General features: G+C 31.2%; 1 protein-coding gene and 1 non-coding gene across 2 annotated transcripts; one reads left to right on the top strand and one right to left on the bottom strand.

The window, feature by feature from the left end:
• Positions 1-609: 609 nt before the first annotated feature.
• On the bottom strand, positions 610-7,461 carry LOC106773504 (probable galacturonosyltransferase 13). Its single transcript, XM_014660190.2, has 6 exons — positions 6,769-7,461; positions 5,512-5,567; positions 5,234-5,392; positions 3,167-3,757; positions 2,156-2,458; positions 610-1,608 (listed from the first exon to the last, which is right to left on the bottom strand). The coding sequence occupies exons 1-6, from the start codon at positions 6,977-6,979 to the stop codon at positions 1,324-1,326; spliced, it is 1,605 nt and encodes a 534-aa protein (XP_014515676.1). The 5' UTR covers positions 6,980-7,461; the 3' UTR covers positions 610-1,323.
• Positions 7,462-11,007: 3,546 nt separating this feature from the next.
• On the top strand, positions 11,008-11,079 carry TRNAN-GUU. Its single transcript has one exon. It is a non-coding gene; the product is annotated as a tRNA-Asn (tRNA).
• The last annotated feature ends 3,894 nt before the right edge of the window (positions 11,080-14,973 follow it).

Raw genomic sequence — 14,973 nt, 5'->3', positions numbered from 1 at the left:
ACAATGGTTCAATGATTAGAAAATGAGTGATTAGAATCCTCAAGAAAAGTTCTTTGAAAACATTGAGTATAAAATATTACCAACTAAACATTTAGTCAAATTTGTATGCATAAAATATTGTGTTTTTTAAATATATGTATATAGGTTGGTACAGGTACTTGGTACATGAGAATAATTCTGTAAGCACTACAATACAGACAGGCATCAAAGAAAGTCAAAAACTTGCATATAAATAACTCTTGAAGTTTAAATGTAATAAATTCTTTCAGAATAAAATCTGTTCACTTTTATTCCCTTGACACATTGATCTTCATAAAACTGGAAAACAACAGGTTTGTAATACCATGAAATTTGTATTTGTTTGAGTTTAATTCAAGTACACTATCAGTGTAATTTTTTAAACGTAAACCAGACAGACATTACTTTTGACAGTTAAAAAAAAAATTAATATATGACAATTTATGTATACAGAATCTTTACCCTCTTGGTGCACATATTATTTGTTCCATTTATATTGTTTTTTTTTAAATAATTTCTAAAATGCCAATTTTTGTGAATGCATGAGCTACAAAGATCAAGAACAGAATCACTAAAAAGGAATAACTGAAATGGAGAAGGGTAAAAAAGAATATCTGCACATTTCCAATGTCTGTAATCATACACAACGAATAGCAACAAATATAGAAATAGATATATCCTACAGACAACTCCCCAATTCAATGAACCTGTAACAAAGCAATCTCAAGAACTACTGCTCCTACAATTCACCATCATGATATCAAATCCAATAGGGTGAATATAAAAATTGGTACTAACAAAAATTAACAAACTAAAAAATGATGGGGGGAGAACACTGCACTAGTGGGGAACCTCAGATTAACTGTCCTAGCACTTGTGTTCTCAACAATGAACTAGTTTGATGACACAGGCACATGAGCATGACCCTTTTTTATCTTCAGCATTGAGTTTATTCTCCAACATTCACTAAGGAATTTTTGATATAAGTATCCCCAAATGAGACCAATAACAGTATCCTTTCACCAACCAAATATATAGGACGTGTTTGTATGTAACAAGACTGTTGATTCTCATGGCCATGCCAGGATGGCAACTGTGTGTGCAAAAATGTTAGAGGGTGGCAGCAAATCCACCCCCCATGTCCTTCATAACTTTGCTCTCTCAACCAATTTTCTACTGACTTCTCAAAATTCATCTTGAAGAAAACCTCAAGCCGCAAAAATTTAGATGAAACCTGTATTTACTCGTCCCTTTTTGTAGTATGCATGCACTGTTGTTTCAAACCATAGTGCATCTCATGGCAGACTATGAATCCAAGATGTGGCAGTTTCTAACAAAATCATTTGAATAATTGACATACTTGGTCCAAAATGGCCTAAGATGTTCAAAGCCAATTTGCAACCAAGGTTTTGACTGGCCGTTGTAATGAATAACAGCAGCCTTCTTCACACTCTCAATATCCGTTTTGTTCTGATAACCCAAGCCAAGCAAGTGCCAAGAGTGGTCAATAGGGTGAACATTACCTTTAAATGCAATCAAAGCAGGTGGAAGGGTTCCAAGCTTCCACATCGTCAGGTTTGACCGCAGATTCTGCCATACCAAATAGAACATAAGAAACTAAAGGTCATGTGTTCTCATACTACCACCTAATACATATACAAACAACCTTGAACACAAGCATATATGCATGTGTGTGTAAACAGTCATTTCATTCTTCAGGCAATACCTTCTTTCCTGAGTGGTCTCCAAAGCAAAAAAAGAAAACACAACTTAGGTAGTTCTGGAAGTGTTAGAAGTTGTGCTAAGAATTGCCTCACATACTATAAACTGTCAAAAGTGGTCTCTAAACCTTAAAGCAATATATCAACTTAAGGATTAAAGTGATGAATATTAAATGTTCCAGGGAAAACTAGAAAAGTTTAATACTTAAGGGATAACTTAAGAGAGGGTAATAATTTGAGGATGGAATTGATGGTTTATACTACATATATGATGTATATGTCTATGAATCCATGTGAACCTTTGAACTAGTACCACAGCCATAATTAAAAATTCAGAATTTGCAAGCACTTTAAATTGTTGAATACTGTCAAATAAAGAAAAATAATTGAACAAATGGATTGTATTAGGGCTTTACCTCCTTCAGCCAGGTATGATATGTTTCTCTAATGTTTGTTGATCTCCATGCACGCAGATCAAATACATTCATCCCATAAGCCCAAGCACACTCATCAGGGTCCAAATGTTGTATAATTAGGGGATGGGAAAAATTGAAGTAGTTCCTAAAATGCTTAGACATTACCCACTCATCAGTGCCTCTGCAAGTTTCCACAGCTCCATTAACTTTTCCATTCAGATTAATTTTCCAAAGTGGAGACAAGTCACGTTGAACCACAACATCATCATCCAAAAAAACCACTTTGTCAAGGTTTGGAAAAAGCTGTTCAACACAAGGAAAACACAATCAGCATAAACAAGAAGAAAATTTTCTCCAACACAAAATGTTCCCATGCTTAGTTGGCTTCGTATGAAATAGGTATATAACTTACAAGTGCTAAATGCTGATGAAAGTAATGCAAATATTAAGTAAAAATTATCGATTTGCAGGAGCAACAATACCTACCACCATGGGGAAGGTGGAGAATTCATTTCATGGTTTATATTCCTTCAATGAATTAGCTCCACTGGTAAAACACTTTGGGCCAAGCATTTTACATGAAATAGTGCAATGGAATTCCTCATGTTTTAACACCTAGTTTTTATGTTTTCTTTAATCACTATAATTCATCAGAACTCAGAGACATTTGGTACTGACAAGCCACTTTTTTCCTACAAATTCAGCTAAGAAGGAGCTTAAAATGCATAATTTACAGATAAATACTCAGCTTGGAATGAGGCAGTAAAAAAGTCACGTTCTAAGGTCTTAGGTCAATCATTCATTTTTAGTTCTATTTACTTGCTATATACACTATCAGAAATATAAATCACACACAATATAAGATTCTTTGTCGAATCTAATATAAATTGTTCCAAATTCTTTCTGAATTATAATCTGAAAAGATTTAACTTCAACAATATTCATAGATAACAGAGAGAGAATAGACAGCCACAGCAGGACAGAAAATGATAATTGTTGAATCCAACTTACCTCAGGTAAGTAAATGCGGAGATGGTTGAGTAAAGATATATACTTTGGACTTCTAGCCTGCAATCTTGAGGCATATTTCTGTGGATTGGTTTCACTGAGATTGTTTCTGGCAAAATTATTCCCGTGGTAGTAATTCCTAATCCCATTTTGATTTTCTACGGCTTCAAGTACTGGAACATTTTCTCTCGTCAACCAATCAAACTGGTGAATGCCTTTGACTTCAACTATAGCAGGAGTGATGGGATTTAGTGCAAACCATGAGTGCATGCCCGCATAAGTTTTTTTGTCAGTGATGACATGGAAGACTATTTTGTCAGGATTCTGAGATGAATGCACAGTAGAACTAACAACTACAGCTGCGGCCAAGATGTTATCGGTTGAAACAATAAAATGGTGGTAAGAGTTGTCAGACAGTGTAGGTAGTAACTCTGGCGGAGGCAGTTGTTTGCGTGCATGTGCATTTGAGGAATACTCATCAGTCAAACGCAAAGACAGACAATGAATCCCTTTAGGGACTGAACTTGCTGCAAAGTGCTTATTCATCAGCTCTGCAAATTTAGCTTCTCTGGTATCTCTCTCAAATTTCTCCATCTGTTCGAAGACATATTGCAATGTGGCCAAGATCAATATAATTATAACCTAGCACCACTATTAAAACAGGAACTAAAGTATCTATTATGATAAATGTGCCAATGGTATGAAATATTAATAATGATAATGATGTGAACTATATATTTGTGATGAGAGTATGAAGATCTCAAAAAATACTACCAACTGCAGATATATAGACATATATATTCAACAGATGTACATAATTAAAATGAAAATAATGTTTAAAGTTTAAACAAAGAATGGAAAAAGATAATAAAAACATAAAACTTGGAACTTTCAAATGCAAGAAAAAGCAAATAGAAAGATCACTAGTTATAAATAATCAAAAAGTAAAATAATATTGTAAAATGATTTTAACAGAAATCTTAATCTGAATCAGATAGTGTCAGGCATATATGTAAGTATCAAGTAGAATTAAAGAGATAAAGACTGAAAGATGTGTCAAAGATAACCACAATTATATAATAAACCCCTACACAACTTATAAAATATGACTATTTGTTATCCAGTGTATAAAAAACTATCTCCAGTAAATTCAGATAAAGGAGGACAGAAAGTAAGCACAATCACTAACAATACTTTGTATAAAGGAATCAAACTATAATTTGAATTCCATGGAACATAATGACCAACATACATCTTGGTAAAAGCAATCTACATAATCTTGGAGTGTTCCTGATTGACTTTCATTGTGACATAGCATAAAGTAATATGCAGCAGAGTATAAATCTTTTATGTAACATTTAAATAAGGCACATAACTAATTATAGGGCAAAATAATTTTAAAAAAAAAAATCCCTTTAAATACCTAAGTTCAGTACACATAGAATGAACTTGTGATGAAACTTTCTTTTTTATGTCACATAATTGTGGTTGCAAACCAAGAACCATTTAAGTTAAACCATAAACATTATAATAATGATACAAGAAAAAGGGCATAAGAATCTGATGTATAACAATTGGTATAAATGCTACCAAGACACGACACAGGTAGAGATTTAGCTCCCTAAGCCTACAGTGGGGGGCCATACATAGGGGATAAAAGAAAGATATAATCTTTGATTAGAAAATCTTAACCACTGATTTTCTAACCCATGGTTATAACTAAGTTTATACACTGAAGTTTATCCCCTTCATATAGGGCCTACATCCCAAAACCAGACTTCGCCATCAGCTTGCAGGTTGAAATAAAATATACACAAAAAGATCAAAATAGAAATATTATAAGCTGGAGCATTGTATTCGGCGGATATTTTTATTAAAAAAATAGCCACAATTCACATAAGGCACATCAGTTATCCCAACCTCAACCTTCTGATATTCACATTTCAACAATGCCTAAAATGTATGATTTCAATATAAGGTATAATGAAGTATAATGACTAAAATTGGAAAACATCTGGAATTCAATTCTAGGTAATACATGATACTTGATGCAAGCATAACACAACTTACCATTCCTCTTAACAAGAAGGCAAATGTTTTTGCATCATATTGTTTACTCTTCATATCAGAAACCAGTTGCTCAAACGAATCCGGCAGATCTAGAGCAAGTGGAATTTCCCCGGTCTTTACTTCGTTCAGGATCTTGTAAAAATCTCTAACTAGTCTCTTCTGCACCATTACAATCATCATAAGAAGGATTCAGAATTCAGGTCATAGTCATTTAACCAAAATATTTGTAGACTTGACAATTTAACAAGAAATATCTTTGAAGTAACAAAACTATTTACCGATGAATCATCAACCCTACCAAGAAGCCTTGGTCCTAACCGCCTACCTAAACAATCTGGAGAATAAAAAACAAGGAACCAATCAAGGGTCAGAAATAGACAAAAAGGTGAGACAAACAACGAACTTTCAGAATCTGATATTTGTATGATGGCAAAATATACAAAGATACAAGATGTTTCAAAATGATAGAAAAAGATCCATCAAAACTTTGATTAACAACTGAAAACACTAGTTTTATAAAGTCGGGGCTGAAAAAGTGCAAAATACCAACCAGATTAATTAATTAACAATAAGACAATAATTTTCAGCGCTAATACACAAAGCATGCAATCGTTTGCCACATGAAAGAAGCAAGTTAAAAATTTCAGCAATGCATGTCAAGAACAATCATTATCCGTTGTCACCATCAATACTAATCCAAAGTTCAAGTGCATTAATGCTATGCAACAAATGATCATGAGTCACTTAAATTGGCCAGTTACACTTGAGATCCTGAAATGAAGGCAAATGCTAGCTCAGCTAGAAAAAGGAAAACTGACAAGACAACCATAAGGTAAACCATCTATGATTGCAATAAAACATTTCCAGGCCCCGCTAACCTAGCACATGAACATAGTTTTTACCGCAACATCCAAATCCAGATCCTTCTTAGAACAACAAATTAACAAAAAAACACATGCCAATCCAATCTATCAAAAATCAAACCATATCCACACAACAACAACAAAAGCCTAATCAAATATATCAGGTAAGGTCAGCTACACAGATCACATCAAATTCATTTACCTCGACACTGGCCAAAAACAAATGCATACACAATGTAACCAAGTGAATAAATAAAAGTCTAATAAGATAACCTATAAGGTGAGATTGGCTATACGGATCACACCAAGTCATTTAGTTAGACTAAAGAGCAAATACAAAAGAATACGCAATGTAATCAACAGAATAATAAAAGTCTCAGAAGATATCCCACAAGGTGAGATTGGCTACATGACCATACAGCATGGATCACAATAGTCATGTAGTTCGGCTAAAGACCAAATATAAATATACACACAATGTAATGTAATCAAATGAATGAATAAAAGGTCAATCAGATATCACCAGGTGAGGCAGACTACATGGATCACTCAACATTAATTAGACTAAAGACAAAATACAGAGAGATATACAATGTACACAAGTAAGAAAACAATGAAAGGACGTAATAAAGTGAAGAATTGGAAGAAAAAGAAGATTAAAAAAAAGAGTACCAAAAGAGGAGCACTTGTTGACACCTTCAAGGGTAACAAGAGCGGTGAGAATGAAGACAAAGGGCAACAAGAAAGCAAGGATGAGGATGGTGTGGAAGAGGGTTCGATAGGAAATGTGGCAAGCTGCTACCTTGATCCTCATCAAGTCAATAATCCCATTGTTGCTCGATATCGTGATGCTTCTCATGCTAGGCGAGAAGTGAAGCTGCATCGTCGTCTATGCTGCCGCACCACGACCAGATCGTTCCCCCCTACAACAACCCTACATCCGCCTGAAACCATCTTCATCACCCATGTCCCTGCAAAACCCACCATCATCAGATCCACCCCGGTCGTTCTCGGGTCTCCTCCTAGCCCGCATTGGAAGCTCCAGCCAATTGGGTATCCGATTCTCGCCCCAAGGAATCACCTTTCTTCTGGGTTGTGAAGCTCCTCTTCCATGGATCAAGAACGATGGTGAGAGAGAGAGAGAGAAGGACACAGGAACACAGAGAGAGAAAATATGTTTTCTATTTCCGGAAAATTATGAAAATAATAAAGGAAAGAAAAATATGAAAAGCTTTTGGTAGTCAAAACCGTGTTGGGTTAGAGAGAGTGCGTTTGTGTGTCTGTGTGTGGGAGGGAGAGAAACGGAAGAGAGAGAAATTTGGAGTGAGTGTTTGACCTTGAGATTAGGAAGTGGAACATTGTTTTTTGCAGTTAATTTTAGGTAGCTCCTATGTTTATGGATAGATCTTTAAGATTATGTGGATAGCATTCAGAGCAAGTGGTGGTTAATTTTAGTTAATGTCTTTCTGTTATGACAAAATGTGGTGCAATGTTTTTTTTCTCTCACCAATTTGGTGTAATTTAAGACATCCTTCAAAGTGATCTTAGTAATAATATCCTTAAAAACAATTATAATTTTTAGGTGTATGTAACAAAAAAAATTAACATTTTGAATATTTTAAAAATGGTATTTGTTACGAAAAACATTTAAATAAACTTTCATAAATAAATACCTTAATTAAAAATAAAACTATAAATTTATTTTCAAATTTTTTCAAAAAAAAAAAGTTTAGTATTTTAAATCTTAAAAGTATATTTTGAATCCTAAATATAAAATTTTAGAGGTTGTCCTTATAATTTTGTAAAAGTAATAGTACTAGAAGTAGAAAAGGTTGACAAAGGGGTGGTGCATTTGTACCAAATATTGTTGGAAGAGGAAAGGTAAAATGGAAGAGAGAAGCTTTAACAAGCCTATCATAAAATAATAAAGTGGGATTTGTATGGTAACATCTTGGAGTGAGATTTTTTAACTAAAACTCTAGTGCATTTGATAAAGATGAATAACATAGTTGCAAAGACCACATCTACACCAAATTTAGGTGTCTTTCCTTGTATCAATGTTTGGTTGCAAGATTGGAGTATTAATGTCCCTTTTTTCTATAAATTAAAATGTGATTCATCTACTAATTGTAAAACCACATCTAATAAACGTAAAATCACATCACGTCTATACCAAATTTGTGTATACTTTTTTGTATAATAAATTTTGAAAAAAGTAAATACTTCAACAACAACAACAAAAATTAAAGTTCTCATATTTGGACACATTGACATATGATACAACTAGAACAAGAAAACTAAAGTAACTCTAGTTTATGTACATACACTACAAATTTTGAGCATAAAAATGTGATGTGGTTATAAAATAAACTTAGGATGAAAATGGAAGGAAATACCTTAAAAAAATGTAAATATATGTTTAGAGGACGTTGAAATTTGTGTAATGCATATTTCCGTAGGAAAAAAAATTGTTTGACACGGTTTAACAACTATTTGACAAGTAAAATGGTTATAAAAAAGATGTAAATTTTTTTTGTATTTGAAAAGAAAACAAAAAAAAATATTAAATAAGTGTAAAAAAATTATAGGTGTCAAAATATATTTGTCATACACCTCAAACTCATAAAATAAGAGTTAAGTTCTTCGTGTAAATATATATTTTCTAATTAATCTTATATGCTATTGTTGAACGTTAAAATAAAAATAAAGTCAATTGTGAAAATCTTAGATGGTTGGAGTTATAAAAGTTATATTGCGTGTTTGAATTTGTAATGACAAGCATATTTTTTTTCTCATGGTAATGTGTTTGTAATGGAATTTGGTAAAACGAACAAATTTGAAGCCTTCATAAAAAGTCTTGAGGAGCCATATTAATTTGGTAAAAGGCCTCTTTGCTGTTAAAGTTTAAAAATATGCTCTTGAAATAAATATAAATTTTTAAATAAACATTTCTATAGTAATAAACAAATTATTTGTAGAGTAATATTTACTTCAATTTTCTTAAATAAGTTTTCAGATTTAAGCCTTATAGATGAAAAAAATATAATGTTAAGAATAGTGATCTCATCTTACTGAAAAAAATAATTACATATGATTTACTTTGAAAAGCACTCGTAATTAAAGATATTTTCAAATCATATTTTTTAAGATTTATTTACAAACGAATAATTCCAAACTTTCTCTTTGAACTTTGTACTTGTTTTGAAAGGTAAGTAGAGAATCTTTTACATATATATATATATATATATATATATATATATATATATATATATATATAAATATATATATATATATTGTATCCCTTTCAAATCTATTGTTAAGAAGCAATTAAAAGTGTAAATACTAGTGCATTTAGTCTATCTTTCTTATTTAATATGGGAAGCAAAGTGGCTTGGTTTTATTTAATGGATTTTGAAGTAAGTTGGAAGTTTCATATTTTTGGTAAAGATCAAATTTAGTTATTGGAAAAGAATATATGTAAGAAATAATTAATGATGGTTGAATTTTATATAACATAAACAGATTTAAAAAAAAAGATGAAAACATCAATAGTTTGAAAGATAGGTGATATTAAAGAAGATTTATAGAAAACATTGTATTATCGATTAGAAATTGTCCAATTGAAAAATCCCACATGCCAACAGTTTGCGACAACATCAGAATTATAAAAAATAAATGGTTCACAAAAATTTTAATTAATGCTTAGTCTATTTTTTTCAATCATTAATATGTGAAAAAATGTTTGAATTAACTTATTCTTAAATTTATTTTATTTTGCAGTGAAATTTTTTTTTCTGCTAAATTACTAAGCATTCAGAAAGAAGAACAGAATATTTCATCTTGTGAACTGGTTTTACTGGGGCCACTGTGCTGGTGCAACTCTGCAATGAAACATGTTTTGAGGACCACCTTGGAGAATATGTTCCCTCCATTAGAGTCAAGTAATGCTGTGGGACACAAAGGGTGATGAGAGGATTCAATGAAAATCTCAACTTGCTTAAAACTAGAGCAAGCTCTTCATATGAATAACACTAAAAAAACCAAAGATTATAGCAGAAATATGAGAGAGTTTGATGATCACTTTTCATGTATGAGTCACACTTCTTCCAACATACAACATAAAATCTTAAGACTCAGTGTTTATGAGTCTTTATTCTTTTTATATGTCACTCAACATTTTCAATTTTACTATTCAATATACAACTTTCAACTCAAACAAAGATCCATATACATTTTTTTATTAAAATTTAACTTTTATCTTAACCGAACAATGTGACAGATATTTTATTTTAGTTTATTTTGCTTCCAATAAAAGTATAAAATTTAATTAAAAATACTTAAATTTATTATAATTTAAAAATTAATTATTTTATTTTTTTTCTTATTGTCTTTAATTTAATACAAGTGCCCATTTTACTCTCTTTTGTTACTGACATTTTAAATTCAGAAGCTACGAAGTTATATATTATTAATTATGCTGTTTAGCATTTGCTTAATTAAAAGAAAACAAATTTTATTAGGTCACCATAATAAATCCTACCCTAACTATTGAATTACATGTATAAGAATATTATATTCTCTTTTTCTTTTTTATTACAATTTCTTCGTTATTATATAACAATTTTTCAATTTTCAATTTTATATCATTTTCCATTTATAGAAATAAATATATTAGAAATAGAAACGACATCTCTTATCTCAATAAAATAAAAAATAGGAATATTAAATGAATGGAGTTAGTCCATGGATGAAATATAACAAAATAGAGTCAATTTGAGGTTCCCTATGAGATGAGGCATGGAAAGGAGCCATTGTAAAGAAATTTGACGAGTTATGAAGAAAACTTCGAGTTCCTATTAATAATGGGTTGAGAATGGGAATTAAACTCTATTAGATCGAATTTCCCGTTACTCCTTAGTAGCTCAATGGTAGAGCGGTCGGTTGTTAACTGATTGGTTGTAGGTTCAAATCCTACTTAAGGAGATTTAATTGATTCTGAAATCTGTAATTAGGAATGAAAGGGTTTGCTTTAACTCGTTTTCCTTGTTTAGAGCCTAAGGTTCCTTTACAAAAAAATTTCGTCGTCATTGCCACTACACCCGCCACCAACCATTGCCCCTGCCACTATGTTGTCAACGACGCCTTCATCAGAGTTTCTACGTTCTCTCAACGCCTTGCAAAGTTGTGGATCTACTCCCTTTTTTTCGTTGTGCATGTAATGATTTAGAGCATCATGTCTGATATATTGTCATTGATGCAATCAAATTAATATTACTAAACTATAACAACTTCAATATTGCTAAGATAGTAACCAACAAAATAGAAAGGGTAAATTCAATCCTAAGTCGTCTCCCAACGAACACGAAATTGATTCTTAACAAATTAGTTCTTATAAGAACTATACAAAAGGGTTAGTAAAACAAAAACAATAAAGAAGATAAAGATAAATAGCAAATTAAAGAACAAAATAACAAAAGATAAAAAGAAATAAATTTATAAAAAGATTTAAAAACAATGATAAAGAAAATAGGTTGATTTCACTGCTTTTTCAAAATAAGATTCATAATTAATTATCTAAATATTATTGTTCAATTAAGTATTGTCTTGGATTTTCAAATTTATCAATGTAAATTTTCAATTAATTTATTGGCATCTTCAGTCTTAACCAAAGTACATTCTCAATTAAAAGCAAGAACTTTATAGATTAATCATAGTAAATTTAACAAAAGTACATTCTCAATTAAATATCATTATGCCTAATCATGTTTATTCTTTTACCTCTTATATCAAATAAAAAACTAATTAACCAAAGTACATTCTTGATTAATTCTTGTTAAAGCTTTTACCACTAATCAAAGTACATCCTCAATTATTGGAGAAAACTCATTCAATCAAATGAAAGTTTATAACTTTAATCAAATTAAATTCTCAATTAAAATTAAAAACATTTGGACTCACATGATTGATATGTTATGTAGATTTAACACCATGCTTACTTGCTATAATGTAAAAATCATTACTTTTACTTGATTAAGAAGCAAAAGACATTGATAAAAATAAATCACAACAAGAATAAAAAAGAACAAACAAATTTATTCATCTAACCTCAAAATTCAATTAAGAAATTACACCAAAATCAACCCTAAAAGCTTAACACTCAATGGAATGTAAAAATAACATGAAAACAGAAGAAGAGAGGGTGGAGAACCTGAGAAAAGATAGAAAGGACGAAATTTGAACCCCCAAAGGGTTTTTAAGCTCTCCTAATGTGTTTTCCTAAGTCTCTTTATATAGAAATTGGATTGGACTCTTTTCAGGCTTTTCTGTTGTTGTAATCTTCTTTATGATAATGTAATCTCCTCCAATTATCTTCTAAATAATCAAATATCTTCAAGATATATTTGATTGTTGTGGAGATCTAAAAATATTTGAGAAGATATTTGCTAGATTAAAAAATATTTGACAAATATTATCTTTTGATATTTATTAATATAGTTAAATAAGTGATGAGTGCATATTTATGCCCACATTTATGTTTTAAAATTCAAATTTTTGATGAGATTCTTATTCTTAAATGATTGATTTAAAGTGATCTTGTGACGATTGAATTTATTGGGTTTGGGAATTAAAGATGCTTAAAATGTTATTCTTAGTTGCATAAATTATTTTGGATGTTCTAATGTTTATTTGTGCAGCTGAAGTTAGAATTTTATTCATTCAAAGCAAGAAATTGAATGGTCAAAGTTTGTCCAATCTGGTCAACTCAAGGCTCCTATGCAATTTTGAAAAGAAAGAAATGACTAAAATGAAATTAGAAGAAAATTTTGGACTTCTATGCAACTCAGGGGTTAGGGTATGATGTATTTATATGTTTGGGAATGACGTTTTAAATATGGCTGCGAAGCTTGGTGTACACCCTAGGGATCACAATCTCCAGGCTTTGCTACAGAGTTAGGTCTGTACAACTAGTTAGCGGAGAAGTTATTTGAAGTTAGATACATCTCACACATTGGAGACAAGTTTGTGGTGAATATAGACGAAACATTATGCAAATGCAAGAAATAGAGTATAAGTGGAATTTCATGCTGTCATTCCTTGGTTGCAATGGACTTTCTAAATATATATGGAGAATACTTCATCTCTAATTTGTTTAAGAAGTCCACATATGAAGAAATATACATATCAATTATATATCCTATCAATGGCTAAAAACATATGGGAGATTATTATATATCCTGATGTGTTTCCTCGAGGTAAAAGAATATTGCTAGGAAGATCTAAGAAGAAAGGAAGATTGGAACAATGGAAGATAACAAAGGATGAAATACGACTAACAAAAGCTGGGTTACACAAAAGATGTTGCGTTTGTAGGAAAATTAGGCACAACAGAAGTTCTTGTCCTAAAGCAACCTAATAAACTCCTCAATCTGAAGGTGTTGTGCATTCCCAGAAACCACACCAAAATTTATAATCATCCCCACCGGTTGTGCCATCAACAAAAGCAACATAGGTTACCCAATCATCTAGCAACCACACCAACCTACTCATCGTTCGAACTAGTTTTGTCACCAATAACATCAACACAATTTAATGAAGTATCATATGAGGGTTAAGTTCAATGCTAGGAGGGCACAACTTTCCAAACCATGACATATTTTGAAATTGCACGTTTTATTATGTGCTTTTGTAAATCCTTATACCAACTTTTTTCATGTACTTTTGTAAAACTCCTGTGAACCTTTTTGTCATGTACTTTTCAAGTGTTGATCCATATTATTACTTCTCAATTTATCAATATTTATTCTTTGATTATACCATTTTCATTAGTTTTGGTAGTTGTGCCACCAACATCACAAATTGTTTCAAACTTATAAAATTGTTCAATTGATTGAAAAACATTACATAAACAACACACCAATATTATACAATGCGAAGGTCACTAAGATCATAAATTGTTTCAAACTTCTGAAATTATTCAATTAATTGAAAAACATTACATTAAACAACACACCAACATTACACAATGGAAATTTTACATACTAAACATTACATCTTAACTTACATTAAAAAACACACCAACATTACACAATAACAATTTTACATCCTAACTACAACCAATTTAAGTTAACTAAGCACAATCAATAATATTATTACAACACATCATGGATTTGTTATCAACATTGAAAGCACAGTTATGTTAATGACATAAAAGAATATAAACCACCCTTATGAACAACTTAATCCATTTTTGAAGAATCTTAACATATTTCTCCAAATTACATATCTTTTTCCTATCACCATCATTTTCTTCATTCTTCACAAAAGTGTCATCCTTCCTTTGTACTTCACAATGGTACCCCTTTCCTCTTAGTACACCATTTATGGTAATTGCAGCCAACATCTTCACTTCCGGTATGTAAAAAACAATAACAATGTTAACGATTTAGTAATACCAAAAATAACATAGCTTCCAACAATGACTTCTTTTCAAAAGCAATAACATAAATAACATAACTTCCATGTATTTTACCTTGTACTTAAAACAACCCCAAAATTGTTTCTTTTTATTCTTAGTAGTTTTTGTTGTTTTCAAAACTGATTTCTTTTCCATAGTAGCAAATGGGTGATATATCCAAACTCCTCGATGCCACCACGATTAGAGACTAGGGTTTTGCATCTGCCACTCGTTACATGTGGAAGACAAACATGAATGATCCAACGACATACCTGACCTACTCCAACTAGAATAGTAGAAAAGAACTAAGATAAAGAACGTCAAACAAAAAGAATAGCCGAAATGAAGAACATCGACAAAAAATAACCAAGATCAAGAATGTTGATGAAGATGAAGATTTAAGATCAAGAACGTGAAAGAAA

Source organism: Vigna radiata, chromosome 1 (assembly GCF_000741045.1).
Source record: "Vigna radiata var. radiata cultivar VC1973A chromosome 1, Vradiata_ver6, whole genome shotgun sequence".
In the NCBI taxonomy this organism is placed as follows: domain Eukaryota; kingdom Viridiplantae; phylum Streptophyta; class Magnoliopsida; order Fabales; family Fabaceae; genus Vigna; species Vigna radiata.
The sequence above is the reverse complement of the archived record's forward strand: the minus strand, read 5'-3'. Positions and strand labels throughout refer to the sequence as shown.